The sequence below is a fragment of the Ambystoma mexicanum genome, chromosome 10, assembly GCF_040938575.1.
Source record: "Ambystoma mexicanum isolate Mex_15411 chromosome 10, UKY_AmexF1_1, whole genome shotgun sequence".
NCBI lineage: Eukaryota > Metazoa > Chordata > Amphibia > Caudata > Ambystomatidae > Ambystoma > Ambystoma mexicanum.
Genome location: NC_090932.1, coordinates 316,195,559 through 316,214,657, shown reverse-complemented (window position 1 = coordinate 316,214,657; position 19,099 = coordinate 316,195,559). Strand labels below are relative to the sequence as shown.

The window sequence follows — 19,099 nt, the reverse complement described above, 5'->3', positions numbered from 1 at the left end:
GATTTTCTGCCACCTCCCTCCTGTTCCCCTCTTCTGCCCACCCCGCCGTAACATTTTTTATGAAGATCACCAGCAGGCTATAGCCCGCCAAGCAATCCCCTGGAATCTAGTCTGCCACTTACGGCATTTGGTCAGAGTGAGAAAGAGGGCATTCTGTGTTTTGGCACACATAGTGCTGTATGCGGCTCTCCTCACATGAACGTGTTATATCACTGTGGTAGTTGCAGCAGGACACATGGGTATGGGTCACCAGTTTGGCATTACTGGGTATCCGTGTCAGCTTCAGTCTCCTAGAGTGTCGGGGACTATTGGGCTCAATATGGCAGTGCTGTGGGGCTTTGGGTTACCGCATTATGTGGCTTTGGTCTCGTTCCATGCTTTCACATTACCAATATCTAGGAAGACTTTCTCTTCAAACATGCCAGCTGTCTCCTGTCCCTGTTTCATGGCGGAGCGCAGCGCCCCTCGCCAGTGTGTGTCCATGTGCCCCCTGCCCCTTGCCATTGTGTTCATGTGCCCCCCGATCCCTGCCACTGTGTCCATGTGCCCCCCAGCCCCTCGCCAGCATGTCCATGTGCCTCGTCCCCAGCCATTGTGCCCTTGCCCCTCACCACTATGTCCATGTGCCCCCTTGCCCCCCGCCACTTTGTCCATGTGCCCCCGACCCTCGCCACTGTGTCCATGTGCCCCTCGGCCCCGCCACTGTGTCCATGTTCCCCCGCCCTTCGCCAGCGTGTCCATGTGCCCTCTGCCCCCGCATTGTGTCCATGTGCCCCCTTGCCCCTTGCCAGTGTGTCCATGTGCCCCTGATCTCTGCCACTATGCCCATGTGCCCCCGAACTCCGCCACTGTGTCCATGTGCCCCCCGCCACTGTCTACATGTGCCCCCCAGCCCCTCGCCAGTGTGTCCATGTGCCCCCTGCCCCTCGCCAGCGTGTCCATGTGCCCCCTAGCACTCACCAGCGTGTCCATGTGCCCCCAACCCCCGCCACTGTGTCCATGTGCCCCGAGCCTCTTGCCAGTGTGTTCATGTGCCCCCGGCCAACCCCTACCACTATGTCCATGTGCCCCTTTGCCCCTCGCCACTGTGTCCATGTGCCCCCTTGCCCTTCGCCAGTGTGTCCATGTGCCCCCTTGCCAATGCACTAATCAAACCCATTTTAAACTTACCTCTAGGTTCTGAAGGAGATGCAAATCGGAGACGTCTGGCTGTTTGGTACAGGAATAATGAAGTCCATGAAACAACTGTAAACAGTACAACACAGCGCTGAGGGTAACTTGTCGAATCAAAAGAACATGGGATAAGTGTCAAAATCCTTAAAGACTCTGGATGCCATACATGTTTTCTAGTGAAATATTCTCCCTCTCCCCTTTTATCCTGGCTTTCCCCTATCCCCATGCCCGCCTATCCGCCCCTTTCCCCCCAGAATGTGATTTCGCTCTGTAGTCCTGTTGAAATAACAGGGCGGATCCACATATAGAGGGGATTTGGGTTCATACACTTTGCGTGGCAACATGGACCTTGACACTGCTACATATGATGATCCATTCTTGTATGAAATGTCACAATACACTGATATCGTAACCATATTTTTCTTAGTGTACTGAGGCATAATGCTTTATGAGGCGACTTCCTGTGATGTCGTGGGGTGTGTGTGCGCAAATGACATCACTTCCTGTGGGGGCATGGTCAAAAGGAATCACTTCCGGTGATGTCATGTGGGGCGTGGTCAAATGGCATCACTTCCTGTGATGTCACTCTTGGGGGTGTGGCACTGTGATGTCACTTCCGCTACCCCTGGCATTTTGGTGAAATGACGTCCCTGCGTATATGTCTAGTGAAATCTCCACGACATCCCTGAAACTTTAATCTTCTGAATAAACATAACTTTATGGTCCCAAAGGACTCACATTTCTGTTTACCTTAGTTTTTATTGTTTTGCTCCATTTCTCTCTTTTCTTTGGTGTTATGACTTCCAATAAAAAGTGCGTTCCCTTGAAACAGCGGCCAAGATGCTTGCATTATGCGATTGTTACACTCTATACAAAAATCCAATAAAATCAATCTTCCAGGTTCCCACAACATCCATAGCTTCTTGTGCTAGACCAGAGCTTCTGATTGGAAATATCTATTGGTACTTGGCAAGTAGAAGAGGAGTAGTGAAAACACAGACAACTAGAATAAGAATCAAGCAGCTTAGAGACCTGCTGTCAAATACTTAAGTTAGTGACACCTGTTTGTAAGAGAGCCAGGAGAACCACAGTCGCTGCTTGCACCCGCTTGTGGGGTCTCACAAAAGTGGGAATGAAGATAAAAGTACCGTGCAGATATTCAGAGTGGGTCGGGGGGTGGCCCATGTGGAGGGTTACAGCAGCATAACCTGCCGGGAGAATGATTCTGAGGAAGGCAAACCCAGGTTTTGTAACTACAGCTGGCCCACTCATGTCTGCCTGGGAATCTGTAGTTCACATAGGTTTTATCCATTTGCAGGACATGCTGACAACATCCACACAGCTGATCACACTCAAACATTTACACTTCCTGGCCATGGCTCCCCAGAGCTATAAAAGAGGAGTGCAGCAAAGGGAGAGCATTGGAGTTGGGATTATGAGTATGGAAGTGTATGTGCAGATTAGAGTGTGACGGTGCATGAGCAAGTTAAGGAGAAGCAAGAGAATAGAGTGGAGAGAATGTGGAGAGGAGAAGGAGGAGAAATAGGTGGGGAACAGGAGAGGAGAGATAGTGGAGAGAAGATGACAAGAAAGAGAAGAGCAGAGGAGGAGAAGATTGATAGAGGTTGTAGGAGCAGGGGGTTTCAGAGAGGTGGACGAGAGATCACAGAAAGGTGGAGGCACAGAGGATGAAGAAAGAGAGTGGAGGAGATGAAGGGAAGAAGGAGAGAATATCAGAGAGAAGCAGAGGTGAAAGATGGAGCCTCGAGGAGAGGAGGAGAGAAAATTGAGAGCAGGCAGAGAAACACAGAAGAGAGAAATGACAGAAGATGGAAATGCAGGAAAGAGATGAAAAGAGGTGGAAGCAGGAGAGCAAGTGGCAGAGAATACATTCTCCAGACCTTTGGTTTTGGGAAGGATCATCGAAGAGAGGAGAGGACCATCAGTAGAGGTTGATTATAGCCATCAAGAAGGTAGCCTGATAGCCTGTGGTGTCCAACAATTTTAAAACAGTCTGATGCCGCATGGCCATCCAGGGAAGCTGAGTGGATGCTTCCATTGTGAGCTCTATGAGCCATGGCCTACCGTAGCCTCAACCACCATCAGATAGGAGACTGAAAGTGGGTTCCTTTCGATGAGGGAGAAGATCCAAGATTGCAGCTGCGACACAGAGATCTTGGGACCGGGGCCATATAGGGTGCCGGGTGTAGGATGTACCTGGAATGGATGCGCATAGCCCTGGATAAGGGAATTCCAGCCACTACAACAATGCAATGTAGGCCGAGCACCTGAGCCGCCCGATTTTGGGGAGAAGTGTGCTTGCAATAGGAAGTGAAGGTACTGGTGCGGAGGTGAAGTGCAGTGATGGGTACCCGGTCGGGGAGCCCGAGTGAGCCCATCCAGACTCCTTTACTATGTGAGTATACCTCCATGTACGACTAGCAACGCAGTGAGTCGTGCAATCATCTCACTGAGCCGGTCACTGCAGAGGTGTGGGGGAGGTGCACAGAGCTCCAGCAGGAGCATCCCCAAGTTCGTTTACCATCACACTGGGCGCCTGAACTGAGAGCTTGCTTTGGCCATCTTACTTTGGGGAACTTACGTGAGCATGGCACCGACTGAAATGGACGGAATGTAGCAGCATTATCTCAGAATGGCTAAAGTGCCCACCAAACAGAAAGGGGCAAACATTAAAAGACATTAAAAGTCTCATGCAGGGGCAGGAATCCTCCAAACAAGAACCAACAAACAGTGGTAGTGCAGAACAACTCCCCGAAGTTAAAGACAACATTAAAGGGGATGGATACTACTGCCATGAAAGCAGTCTTGCAGATCATGTTAATGGAGATCAAGAGAGAGATGAAAGATAATGCCTCCATCTGGCTAAATCCATGGCGGATCTCTATAAACATGTGAGGGTGGCAGAAAGCAAACTGGAGGAGGTGGAAATAACCCCCGTGACCAAGCACATGAACAGGTGGAATTGGTGGAAAGAGTGAAAGGTCTAGAGCACCAGATGGAATGTGTCCTTTCCAAGCAGGAAGTTGCTAACAAAGGAATGAGATGTAATAACATCCAAATATGAGGGGTCCCTAAATGTATTTCTGATAAAGAACTAGAGGAGCATGTGACTGCCCAATTCTGTCACATCCTGGAAGAGACTGAGGAACTTGCAATCATCCTGGATCAGACACCCAGAGTTTACTCTAGGCTACAACAAAATAACAATGTGATCCCTGACGTCCTGATGCAAGATCACTACTTCTAACTCAAAGAAAGGATCATGAAACAAGTCAGAGTTCTGGAGGTGAAACGCTTCAGGGAGGACCCTATCTTGATATTTCTGGATGTTTCATAGGCGACTCTGCAGAAATGGAAGAGCTTGCTGCTGGTGACGGGTTGGCTAAAACAGAAAAGAGTGAGATTCAGACAGGTGCATCCATGCAGGTTGATATTTGAACTTGAAGGGAAGGCATATAACATTGCCAAAGAAGAAGAGGTTGCAGACTTAATGGATTTGACATTCCTTATCCCCGAAAATGAAGAACCCGCAAGTAAAGACAGGCATACAAGTAGGAGAGGGTTCCCAGAAAAGGTGGTGGAAGAAGAAAGTGCATGGGACCAAAAGGGGGTGAGGGAGCGGGGCAAAGCCTGGAAGGAACTTGCATTAATTATGTAATCAGTGCATTGTCGAGTTTTGCCGTAAAAAAATAGTCCCACCTGGGGAGGGGTTGAACTGAATATTGTAAGTGGTGGGGGACTCCTAATCAGTAATTGGGACAGTTGTATTTTATTTGTATTTTTATTAAATGTATAAAGCGCCTTTCGCCAAAAGCGCTTAACAATAAAACAATTCAAAAACAGTACAATCAGTGATAGAAATGGATCCAGATTACATCAGCAGAAAAGACAAAAGAACTTCTAGGAAACAAGAGAAGAACGAAGATAAAGTTTAGGATTTGTTTGAAAGATACAAAGAGATGAGAAGAGCGAAGTGAGAGAGGAAGGGCATTCCAATGTTTAGGAGCCAACAAAGAAAATGAACAGAAACAAGATGAAGCACAGAGAGCCATAGGAACAGTCACACGAAATACATTCTGAGACCGTAAAGATCGTGAAGGAATATAAAAAGAAAGTAAGGAAGAAAGATAGGGCGGGGACAAGTCATGAGTACATTTAAAGACCATCAAAAGAAAGTGATACAAAAGACGAGATTCAAAAGGTAGGAGTGAAATGGAAAGCAAAGAAGATGTAATAGAAGATCTAAGGGATAAGGAAAAAGAAGACAAACAGAAGAATTGTAGATGGAGCGAAGAGGAAAAAGGTGACAAGCAGGAAGACCAAACAGTAACGACGAGCAATAAGAGAAAAAACAAGAGAAAAGAGAAGAAGTTTAGTAGCATGAAAAGAAAGATAGGGGCGAGCGCGACAAATGTTAAACAAAGCATAGCTACAGGAGCATGCCATGGAAGAAATAAGAAGAGAGAAAGAAAGTGGAGGATCAAAGTTAATGCCACGATTGTATTTTATTTATTTATTGTTCACTTATTAGGCGTTTATACAGTTAGCAAAACTGTTTCAAAGCGCCCACAGGGCAAACAGGGTGGGGATAGGGGAAGACAATGAATTACAGCAAGGATACACAATTGCATTAATAGTACAAAATAATGAGAATAAAGGAAGGGGAGATGGACCTACTATGCCTTGTGAGTGTTCAGAACGTGCAAGTGCAGAGGGGGGAGGGGTGACGGATCAGGTGCTTTGAAGCTCATGGAGAAGTGCTCATGGTAAGTGCTAAGAGGATAAGAACGTAAGTGCAACCACAAATGAGTGTGTGAGCCAAGTAAGTGCAGTAGAAAGACAGCGGCTGGGATGAGAGATGTGGGGGGTCAAGGCCCCGAGGACACATATGGGCCCTGCCCATCAGTCAAACAGCTGTAAGGTTAGCAGGGAAGAGAGGAGGAGAAGGAGGAGGTAAAGAGAAAGGTCTTGAGGCTTTTTCGGAACTTAAGGAGGTCTTGCTCAAGATGCAAAGGGAGCGGAAGGCTGTTCCACAGGAGGGAGCCAGCGAGGAAAGTGATCTCCCACCAGCTCTCTGTTTAGCAAAGCGCTTAACATGCAGGGAGTTGGTGCCGGAGGAACGGAGGAGTCTAGGAGGAGATTATTTGGTCAGGAAGCCTTGAAGATAGAGTGGTTCACACCCCCAGATAACCTTGTGTATGATACAGAGGGATTTGAATTTAATCTGTGCTGAGACCGGGAGCCAGTGAAGTCTTTGAAGGGCAGGAAAGATGCGGTCCCTGGGCTTGAGGCCAAGGATAAGTCTCGCTGCCCTATTCTGAGTTAGCTGCAGGGGTTGCAGGGTGGAGGAAGGAAGATTAAGAAGGAGGCTATTGCAGTAGTCTAGCCTGGAGAGAACCAGAGCATGGGTGACATTGAGTCTCTGGGGGAAGGTAAGGAAGGGTATAGTCCCTTTGAGAAGGAAGAGCTGAAAGTGGGACTTCTTGACAATGTCCTGAATATGAGGGATGAAGGAAAGGGAGGCGTTGAAGATGACTCTGAGATTCCTAGCTGTAGTGGTGGGGGAGACCCATTGAGGAAGACCAGAGTGTGCAGGGAAGAAGTAGGGTGCAGGGGACCCAATAGGGAGAATCTCTGTTTTGCTGGCATTGAGGCAGAGGTCATTGGTAGTGCACTAGGCCTGGATGGCAGTCCGGGATGAAGGAGGGTGCAAGGGTGTCAGTGGGAAGTTTGAAGAAATTTTGTGTATCGGCAGCGTAGCATTGGAAGTTGGGGGAGAAGGAGAAAATGAGTCGTGCCAGCAGAGAAAGGTATTTGTTAAAGAGCCAGAGCGAGATGCCACAGGTAGCAGAGGAGGAAGGGGAGGAGAAAGGGCCCAGAATGGTTTTGGAGGAACGGTCAGCTAGGAAGGAGGTGAGCCAGTCCAGTGCCCGCTCCGAGATGCCAAATGTGTCATGGAGCCTTTTCAGGAGGATGGAATGATTCACTGTGTCAAATGCAGAAGAGAGATCAAGAAGGATGAGGACAGCAGGGGAATGGGAGTCAAGAGATGCGAGCAGTTCTTCACAGGTGTTCAGAAGAGCAGTTTCCATGCCTCTGGATGCTCAGAATCCAGACTGGTGGTCATGTAAACCACCAGAAATTCGGTATGAGAGTTAAGTTGGGGGAGGGCCAGCTTCTCAAGCAGTTTTCCCAGAAAGGGGTGATAGAAATGAGACGGTATTTGGCTGGGCAGGAAGGGTCTGCAGAGTTGTTTTTAAGGGGGAGCGCACAAGGGAGTGCTAGAGGGAAAATGGAAAAGAACCAGTAGCAAAGGAATGGTTGCAGAGGTCAGCCAGAGCAGGGATGAGAGGCGATATTTTCCTAGATGGTTCTGGAGGAACAAGGCGCAGGATTCTGGAGGAGTAAGGAGCAAGATTCTGGAGGGAGAGAGAGAGGGTGGAGGTAAAGTAGGAGAAATTGTAGAAGGGAAGAACAGAACCTCTGTTTTTGAAGGATTAATATGTGAGGGAGAAAGTGAGAAGACATCCAATTCTGAACAGCTAAGAGAAAGTTTGAAACAGTAGAGTCCAATACAGAATCAAAGGAAGAAAAAGAGAGAAAGATCTGGTTCTTGTCATCATAAAGATGAAAAGAGAGATTGAAAGAAGAAATAAGAGTAGGAAGGGGAGCAGTGGAGAGAGAAAAAAGAAGAGGGCCAAGTACAGAGTTTTGGGGAACACCATGAAGAAGAGGAAGTGAATGAAAAGAGTGTCCAGCCAAGTAACAGAATAGGTTAATTGCGAAAGATGTGAACGAAACCATTCCAGGGCAGACCAAAAAATATCTAAAGTAGAATCGGAGGAAATTAAAAGAGTGATACACAGTGTCAAACGCCGCAGAAAGATCAAGAAGAATAAGAATGGAAGAAAGCTTCGAGTGGCGGGCTGAGAGAAGAGAATTAGAAACATGAAACAGGGCAGTTTCGGTGCAATGAGATGGGCAAAAACTGGACAAAGGTGGGAGAAATGAGTGAAGTGTGTGAAGACAACAATACTGGGGGGAATCTCAGAGGAGGCTAGGTTGTTCATTCATAAGTTGTGGGGTATGTTTCCTGAAGGGGGCTGGGGCTTGGGTGGTCATAGGCTTTAGGATTTGCTCTGAGGCCATAGGGAGGGTACACATACATGTGGGGGAGACAGTGGACATTTTATTCATAGTTTGGTTATTTTATGGCTTTGTTTTGGGTCAACAGATGAAAACAGAGTGTGGAGAACATACTTTTTACCCTGACATTGAAATTAAGTGGGGATGTGCAGGAATATGCAGACGTCCTAATGGCTGAAATAGGACTTGTGACCCTGAAAGTTCAGGGTCTTAACTTCCCCCCAAAAGGTCATTCTATCCTAAGCAGGCTAGCTGAAATGCAGACCTCTATCGTGTTTCTACATGAAAAACATTTATTGGAAAAGGATGAAGGAAGAAAGACAGAGTTCATGATGCAATATTTTGCCTCAGGTGGGGGAAAGAGGAAAGGAGTGGCGATTCTAGTGGGAAAGGGGATAAGGGTTACGAGAAAATACATACATAGAGACCCAGAAGGGACGAGTTTAATTGTCAAGGACTTGTTAGAGGGTCAACTCTTTACATTAGTTGCATTCTATGCCCCAAATGAGCATCAGTACTTGACTACTTTGTTGGGAAAGCTAGGGGGGATCTGTGAAGGACAGGTGGTGATTGGGGGAGACTTTAATTGTGTAATTGTTCCCAGAATTCATAAAACACTTCTCCCTATAGCAGCGGATCAACGGAATAGAGCAGCCTTGGCTAAGTTGTTTAGGCACCTTCAATTCATTTAAACCTGGCGCATCTTTCGGCAGGAGGAAAGGGATTACACGTTCTACTCGGCGGGTCACAGGGGATACTCTAGAATAAATATGATCTTGGTCTCTTCTTCCTCAATAGCTGCTGTAACATCGGTAGGGATTGGTCTTAGATACATATCTGATCATGCTCCAGTTTTTGGAATCTGTGATGAATCTGATGGTGTTATCACTTCTTTGCCGGCAGTGACCTCTCCCCATGTTGCCAGGGGATGGCAACTACTACCTGATCCTGACCCTAGGGGGTGGCTATATGAGGGAGTATCACATGGGGGAGGTAGCCCTATTGGGGCTGTCCTGACATCATCGAACGAGACATGGGGCCTCATTACAAGCATGGCGGTAGCACGCCTGTATGGCAGGCACGGCTACCACCATGCTCACAACTGGCACCGCCTCCCGCGACTGGGCAATAACCGGCCCATTACGAGATGAATGGGCCGGTAATTGCCCATTCGCGGGAGGCGGTAATGCCGGGCTCCCGACCCCCATTCTGCCCCATAGGGCAGAATGGGGGTCGGGAGAATGGATGCGCTGGCACCATTAATAACGGTGCTGGCGGCATTACGAGTGCTGCTTGCGGGTGCCACACAGGCCGCCAGGTAAGACCTGGCGGCCTGTCAGGAACCCGCGAGCAGAACTCGTAATGTGGCGGCCCGGTATGAATTGTACCGGTGCCTTACTGGCACCGTTCATACTGTGGCCACCACTTTTGTGATGAGGCCCATGGTATCCACCTTTTTCTCTTAATGATACCCCTCTACACACTCTTAAACAAGAGTACAAAAAACGTCTAAACTCATAGAAAACAACATTCATAGAGAGGCAGTAGGATCACTTTGAAAAGACAATCAAGGAAAATGATGCAAATGGTTTCCGTAGTCTAGTAGCTTGTGGGCACTCAAGCCTCTCCCACGTGGACGGGAGCACACTTGCATCCTCTGAGTGGGTTTCCTATTGCAGTGCTATCTTGTAAGATGTTGAAGCCACGGCACCCCTTGCTGCTTTGACATCGAATTGCTTCAATAGCAGGATTACTTTCTCATTAGAAGAGGTCTCACGTGCTATAGAAAGTCAGGTAAGGCCCCAGCCCCGGATTGTATCAGATCAGATATCTACAAACGGTTTCCAGGATGGTGGACCCCGATTTTGCAGAAACTCTTTAATGCGATAGCACGCTCCCTGGCTGTCCCTGCTTCCTGGAAAAAGAGCATCATTACTCCTGTTTTTAAGACAGGCTCACACAATGTCCCCCACTGCTATCGCCCAATTCCTTTGCTTGACTCTGTGCTTCTAAGATTTTTGCCAGTTGCTTGGTAGCAAGGCTGGCTCTATGGAAAGCGGAACCACAGTCAATCATGTTTACATCCTTTAAATCATAGTTGAAAAGTATGTTTTACTAAGAGGCAGCTGTGTTTACTCTGCCTTTTTAGATTTAGCCAAGGCATTTGACACTGTGGACCGCTCCTTCTTGTGGGCTAAACTACAGAAATTGGGTGTGCCGCCCCCTCATTTACAGCTGATTATCTGCATTTACTCGGGCTCAAAGGCCTCTGTTGCCAGACCCCGAGGTCGAGGGCTACCCAAGGAGTTTATGTTCAACAATGGGGTAGGACAGGGCTGCCCAATGGGCCCTCTGCTTTCTATCAATTTTTATCTGATTTTAATCCCTGCTTTCAGCCGGAAACAACATTCTCACCCTTTTTAAATAAAGTTAGCTACCCCTTCCTGTTATAAGCAGACAATGCTATTTAATCGACCTGACACCAAAGGGGCTTGGTCGCTGCCTGAATTGCACAACTAGCTGATTTGAAAAAAACTGTTTCAAGCTAAACCTTCCAAAGACCAAAATAGTGGCTTTCAGAAGCAAACAACCCAAATTCACCTGGTTGACTAACAAAGTCAAGCTAGATGTAGTGAGTAACTATCGCTACTTGGGGGAGTTTTTTTCATGTAACTGTTCTTGGTCTCCACACCCGGAGCAGATGGAACATCGCCTTTGCACCGGTTTGTGCGGCCTGGCGAGATTCTATTACAAGTTTGGCAGCCATATTCATTCAGGTCCTGGGGGCCAAGGTTAATTCTTCCACCCTCTATAGTAGCGAGATTTGGGGTAGCACAAATTGTTTTGCCCTGGATCGCATACAACAGTGTTTTTCAGGAAGGTGCTGAGTTTGGGCCCGAGTGCCCCCGGGGTGGCTGTAAGGTTGGAAACTGGTATCCCCACATATTGGTGGCCTCATTGAATTATCCTTTTTGGATTTCTGTCGGAAACTATTTTCAGATTCCTCAGAAAATCCAAATATTAAAATTTATTTGGGTGAATTAGCGCTACAGGGCTTACTGGTCCTTCACCATTGGCTGAAAAACTGTACCACAATATGCAAAAAGTGGGGTATAGATATTGAACAGCCGAAGTCTGGTGCAATCAACAAGCAACAGCTTAAAACGATAGCCAAGCACTTGGAACATGGCCAGCCATGTATACCATTACCAACTTGTGTTCGCTGAGATTTTTAGCTTTGGCTCAAAGTTCACCACCGATTGCTGCATCAGTCTGCTCAATTCGTTCATCCGGCGCCCAGGCATATAATGGCAATGGTAAGACTAACCATCTTGCCGTTGAGAGCTTGCATGTCCCGGATATACAACAAAAAGTACTGCCCTTGCGACAGTGGGACTGTTGAGGACCTGCCCCATTTTTTGTTAACATGTAAGCTGTTGCTGGTTTTAAGGAGGCAGTGGTTGCATCACCATTTTATCTATAATAATGTTAGAACTATTTTGGAGGCAACTCAGTTCATCTTGTCTTGTACTGATGGCTTCTTTGTTTCTGACTTATCTGAATATATGAATGCCGTTTTGGAGTGCCCAGATAGGACTTTTTAATTCATTTTCAATTAGTTATTAGGAATCAAGCCATTTGCTAATTTTAATTGGTTGTGTGTCACTGAGGTTAATATTTAAATTGAAAGTGTAATGTGCAGTTGTATTTGATTGTAAAACATATTTTGTGTAATTTTGTAATGGCGAATAAAGTCTTACTACTACAATAAGGATATCCCCACCATTATTCATGCCTTAATGGCATATTGTCATACCTCCCCTCACCCACCTAGGAAAGGTACTGAAAACACTTTCACAAAATCTGTGTACAAGTCTTTCTGAATCTTTCGTCAACCCAAGTTAAAATCAGAAGAGGCAAATTGGTGGGCAACCTGATATATGAGGCCACATAGGAACCTCCCTCCATTAAGAGACACAGGGAAACCAACAGAGCCTATCTCAGGAACCCTTCTAAAGCTAGCAAAACCCCAGAATGTTCTTTATACCTTAGAGGGGAAGGATGGTTTGAATCAGGCTGAAGATGAGTCCTTGTGGCAAAATAATAACCTTCCCAACTCCCGAGTTGCCTGGGAAAATTCAATTTCCCTTGTAATAGAAACCCATGAGTCTCAACAACCTCCTATAAGGATGTCAGCAAAACGAATTCGGGAGAAGATGGGAAAATCATTCCATTCCCCCGAGAAAGTAAAAATCACTGAGTCAAAAGAAGAATCCCAGTCAATTCCCCAGGCCATATTTGACATACCTAACAGGGAAAGCCGCAACCATCTGGATGCCTTAGTATCCTCCACTGGGGGACCCATGTACCATCCTGGGCCCAAATTAAGACACAAGGAGAAGGGAGAGCCACCAGTCCTGTTAAAACCTCCTTATAGGCCCGAAGAACTAGGGAACCCCAAATAATCCAGTGAAAAAGACGGAGATATGGACACTGCATAGACAGAAGATGGAGATGAACCAGATCCCACATGGGAGGAATTTGGGTTCTCTGCAGGATACCAACACTGAAGTAGAGTGCAGTTTAGCATGAACTTGGTCAAACAGCTCCTTTGGAGTGGATGGTCCAAGTGTGGCTAATACGGACTAGGGTATTCCTCAAACATGCCAGATACCTAGTTATGGCCCCTGAGGAAGTGCCAAGGTTGAGTCTCATGGATCATGAACGAAACATGTAGGGTGTTGCATAATACGGAAATATCTCTGTATTAGCTAGAATTGGGCGATTTACTGTTTCACCACCGGGTTTAAGTGGTTATCAGTCTATGTTTACAAGCTCTGGAACACTGTATTGGCACATTGCACTCTATGGTCATATTACTGTAAAGTTGAGTTTTGTAAAAAGTTGTAATAATGTGTAATATGTATGTCTTGTGTGTTAGTTTTTAATAAGGACTTCTGCATGTTTTGGTGAATTTCCCTAGTCAATGAATTTAAGTATTACTATTGTGCATTAGAATAAAGCCTTGTTTGAATCTGATGTTCTTGCATCAGTAGTGACGTTTTTAACACGCACTGGCAGAGAAGGGGGTTATATTATGTGTGTAAGTTATAGTATGTACCCTATCAAAACTGTCAGTCCCTTAGAAGTACAGAATGTGCAGTTCCTAAAAGTGATTTGCTTCTCAGGGTACGCTCACTGTTGGTTTATCTTGCTATGGCGTTGCTTCAAATATAATAATCATGATTCGTGACCATTAATATACTGCACATCACAGAGTCAACTGTTTCTTGGCTCACTCATGACAACAGCAGTTGGAAGCCAGTGCCATTTTCTGATCTCTATGTACAGATACTTGCACCTTCTTGGTAACACCTAGGGCCAGATCCTCAAACCTTTCCTTGGCAACAGTGATGAGATGCGCGAGTGCATCTTATCACTTACGCCAAAATATGATACACCCATATGCACAAAGGGCATATGCATGTGTGCACCTCAGATGCACACATTCAGAATCCCCTTTCCTCTATTTTGTGAATTTGTGCAAGTAAAGAGGTATTTTTGTGCCTTTTAATATGCATCTCAAATTCACAAATGAGATGCACTTTGAAATGCACAAAAATCAAAGATCTTCCCCAGCACCAGTTTGGACTCGGCCCAGGGAAGGCACAATGCATGAGAGGTTCATTTCAGGACCTTTCATGCATCGGTTTTGAAGTGGGAGTGCAGTGGCTTTACCCAATGCTCTAACTCTTGCATGTCTATCCTTTAAACAAGGATAGAAATGCTTTTTTATGTGTACCCCATTTTACAACGACAGGCCCTTTAAGGGCCCGTGCTAAGTGCGTCTTTCTGCTGCTGTGCAATCCGCCCTGAAATGCACAGAGGACCTTTGAGACTAAGGTCACCTGTCCCTTCTGCAATGCACGCAAATGAAAAAAGTGCATCTTTGCGTTTTGTTTGCATTAGCGTCAATTTTTGAGAATCTGCCAACTCGTCTTTATCATCTGTAATATGGTATCTATAGCATCCGCATTGCTTCCAATCTCTCTCCTGTAGCCATGCTTCAGTACTCAAACATTTCGCGAGGCTGCTAATATGAGTTCTGTATCCATGGGGAGTTATGCACCCTTTTGCACACATCTGGCTGCGGGTCTGTGTCCATCATTTATCCTACAATCTCCATTCAATGATCTGGTTTCTCCTCTTCCAATGTGCCATGTACTAATGCTAGAAAACATGTCCTCTCATCCTGGATTGATAACTGTGCCCTTGAAATGACATTTGTTTATTCTTCTAATTTCATCCAGGTTCAAGGACTACAGGGATATTCCCATGCTTATTTTTTAGTCGCTACCATGAAAGCCAATCACACTATGGGTGTTTGGGATGATAGTGGGGTGGGGGAAAGATAATAACTTTTGTTTGAGGGGGCAACATTTTATCACTACTACACGCCCCCTAAACCCTTAAGATGACTCTGAGAACTGCCCAAGTTAACAAGCTCACAATTAGGTAGACAGATGGTGGCCAGTAAATATAGAGGAAATTAGTTCCTGCAATAATGAGTTGCAGAAGTTGTTGTAGATGTTCTAAATTACTAATAGATTGATTGGGATGAGGGTATTATTGATTGCTTAAGCCCTAGATCTCTCTCAAAGTTATGACAGAGTGAGGGGTGTTCAATATAGATATTTTACATCCTAGGGTATTTAATAAATTCCCAAAGATGTGAGAGACTCTTTACTGGGAGAAAACACGACCAAATAACCTGATCCCTGGGACGGTGCCCACTCGGGAGAATCGACAGTCAAATTTGAGCTCACTTTGCTTTTTACAGAGGACAGGTATCCATTTGCATATCAGTCTGATCTCACTTACACGTGCTATGTGGAGGGGAGTCCCCCCATAAACCTATTACTGAGCCACGGCTACATTATCTCTGCAATATTTTTTGTGTTTTTTTGGAAGGAACCAACAATGACCTACACCTAGCATGGCACCATTCTAACAGCACAAAGAGCTGGCCCAAGAAACAAGATGATTGAGGAAACTAAGGAATGTTTGGTTTACGTAGATCCCAGTAATCTCTTTTCATTCCCTCTTTCCCTCTTCTCTTGGTGGTTGGCCCTTTTCTTTGAACATGTTCCATTGTGTGAATATGAAACAATTGTTATGTTGCATGCCAATGTACCACTGTGATTGTTCATCTTATCATTTAATGATTTACCTTCTTTGTAGACTAATTCTTTTTACGAAATTTGGATGTAATTTCATTATTTTCATTCGTATATCACGGGCACTTGATTTGCTGTTTGAGGTCTTAAATTATATTGCGCTCTAAGGGCTCAAGGTGTGCACTTGCTACTAGCCACTCGCTAGTGCAAATCGACTCTTGGCAAGTAAAAAATAGTGTGCTGTATATATGTCTAGAGCTGAAGTGGCAAACGACTTCTAATGGCTGGCTAGAAGCTCGCAACATGACATTTTTACACATGCATTAATTGCATTAGTTCTGACTGGCGAGGTGCCTATATAGCTACCTTCCCCTTTATGTAAATACGTGCATGAATTGAATAGGCCCAAGTTCTGGTCCTCAAAATGCGTGCAATGTAATGGCATCCTACACCTCATTTCTCATCATACACCTCATTGCTCATCACATGGAGGATGACCCTTGTTAGTACACCCAAACAAGGTGCATCCTCCAACTAAGACATTTCTTTGTATTTGTCTCAGGGATGTATGTGCTTTCAAATCCAATACTATGTCCTCACCTTTAAGTGATGCAGCATAAATATGAGTTTCTATGGAACCAATGACTTGGTATCCAAAAACATTGACGACGAAGGAAAGCACAGGATCGGAGAATGAGTTTGAATAGAGTTTTAATTCTTAAGAAAATGTTTATGGGAAGAAAACATTTTAACAGTAGAAGGCATTTATACCTTTTAAAGTGTGAAACAGTGGTATTCAGCTTGAGATACATTTTACAACTGGGATCAAAGCCAACATAAAAAATATATATGCTACATGTTCTAAACAAATATATGCTTCCATTACCACAGCACACTTGATGAATTAACTTCTGCGCAGTAATGCAGACAACAGCAACAAGAGTTCTTATGCAACAGAAAATACTCCTCAGCGGAGAACACGCTAAATGGTTATACTCACATCAGGTTCTATTTTTATGAGCGCGATGTCCAGTTTCTGGTCAATATCCTTGACTTTGGCATCATAGTGGGCCCCGTTCTTAACTTCCACTTTAATTCGTTGCTTATTGGTGAGGACATGTGCATTTGTGACAATCAGGCCATCTTCTGACACAATGAAGCCTGAACCACTGGACACAGCAATATCCTGGCCTGTGAAGGGCAATCTGTCCAACCGAATAAAGGAGATATGGGAACAATGACCAGAGTAACATCCAAGTTACAACAATGTGCACTAAATACCATAAGTGAGATCTCTTCCCAGGAACATACGCATTGGATACCATAAGTGAAAACTCTTCCCAGGAACATGTGCATTGAACACCATAAGTGGGATCTCGTCCCAGGAACATGCACATTAGATACCATAAATCAGAGATCTTCCCAGGAACATGCGCATTAAATACCATAAGTGAGAGCTCTTCCCAGGAACAGGCACATCAGATACCATAAGTGAGATCTCTTCCCAGGAACATATGCATTAGACACCATAAGTGGGAACTCGCCCCAGGAACATGCGCATTAAATACCATAAGTGAGAGCTCTTCCCAGGAACATGCGCATTAGACACCATAAGTGAATACTCTTCCAAGGAACATGTGCATTGGACACCATAAGTGAGATCTCTTCCCAGGCACACGCGCATCAGATACCATAAGTGAGATCTCTTCCCAGAAACATGCGCATTAGAAACCATAAGTGAGCGCTCTTCCCAGGAACATGCGCATCAGATACCATAAGTGAGGGCTCTTCCCAGGAACAGGCACATCAGATACCATACGTGAGATCTCTTCCCAGGAACATGCACATTAGACACCATAAGTGGGATCTCGTCCCAGGAACATGCGCATTAAATACCATAAGTGAGAGCTCTTCCCAGGAACATGCACATTAGATACCATAAGTGAGATCTCTTCCCAGAAACATGCTCATTAGACACCATAAGAGAAAACTCTTTCCAGGAATATGCGCATTAGACACCATAAGTGAATACTCTTGCAAGGAACATGCGCATTAAATACCATAAGTGAGAGCTCTTCCCAGGAACATGCACATTAGATACCATAAGTGAGATCTCTTCCCAGGAACATGCTCATTAGATACCATAAGTTAGATCTCTTCCCAGGAATGTGCGAATTAGATACCATAAGTGAAAACTCTTCCCACGAACATGTGCATTGGACACCATAATTGAAATCCCGTCCCAGGAACATGCACATTAGATACCATAAGTGAGAGATCTTCCCAGAAACATGCACATTAGATACCATAAGTGAGCGCTCTTCCCAGGAACATGCGCATCAGATACCATAAGTGAGATCTCTTCCCAGGAACATGTACATTAGACACCATAAGTGGGATCTCGTCCCAGGAACATGCGCATTAAATACCATAAGTGAGAGCTCTTCCCAGGAACATGCTCATTAGATACCATAAGTTAGATCTCTTGCCAGGAATGTGTGAATTAGATACCATAAGTGAATACTCTTCCAAGGAAAATGTGCATTGGACACCATAAGTGGGATCTCTTCCCAGGAACATGCACATTAGACACCATAAGTGGGATCTCGTCCCAGGAACATGCGCATTAAATACCATAAGTGAGAGCTCTTCCCAGGAACATGCGCATTAGATACCATAAGTTAGATCTCTTCCCAGGAATGTGCGAATTAGATACCATAAGTGAATACTCTTCCAAGGAACATGTGCATTGGACACCATAAGTGAGATCTCTTCCCAGGAACACGCGCATCAGATACCATAAGTGAGATCTCTTCCCAGAAACATTCGCATTAGATACCATAAGTGAGCGCTCTTCCCAGGAACATGCGCATCAGATCCCATAAGTGAGAGCTCTTCCCAGGAACAGGCACATCAGATACCATAAGTGGGATCTCGTCCCAGGAACATGCGCATTAAATACCATAAGTGAGAGCTCTTCCCAGGAACATGCACATTAGATACCATAAGTGGGATCTCTTCCCAGAAACACGCGCATTAGATAGCATAAGTGAGATCTCTTCCCAGGAACATGCTCATTAGATACCATAAGTTAGATCTCTTCCCAGGAATGTGCGAATTAGATACCATAAGTGAAAACTCTTCCCAGGAACATGTGCATTGGACACCATAAGTGAAATCCCGTCCCAGGAACATGCACATTAGATACCATAAGTGAGAGATCTTCCCAGAAACATGCACATTAGATACCATAAGTGAGCGCTCTTCCCAGGAACATGCACATCAGATACCATAAGTGAAAACTCTTCCCAGGAACATGTGCATTGGACACCATAAGTGAAATCCCGTCCCAGGAACATGCACATTAAATACCATAAGTGAGAGATCTTCCCAGAAACATGCGCATTAGATACCATAAGTGAGCGCTCTTCCCAGGAACATGCGCATCAGATACCATAAGTGAGAGCTCTTCCCAGGAACAGGCACATCAGATACCATAAGTGAGATCTCTTCCCAGGAACATGCACATTAGACACCATAAGTGGGATCTCGTCCCAGAAACATGCACATTATATACCATA

At 45.3% G+C, this 19,099-nt stretch overlaps 1 protein-coding gene across 1 annotated transcript in view; it reads right to left on the bottom strand.

Annotated features, from left to right (window-relative positions):
* The window catches only part of HTRA4 (HtrA serine peptidase 4), a 559,742-nt gene that overhangs the window by 133,265 nt on the left and 407,378 nt on the right, over positions 1 to 19,099 (bottom strand). Inside the window, exon 3 of the mRNA XM_069617917.1 lies at positions 16,519 to 16,723. Coding sequence (XP_069474018.1) covers positions 16,519 to 16,723 — 205 coding nt within the window. The remainder of the gene's footprint in view (positions 1 to 16,518; positions 16,724 to 19,099) is intronic.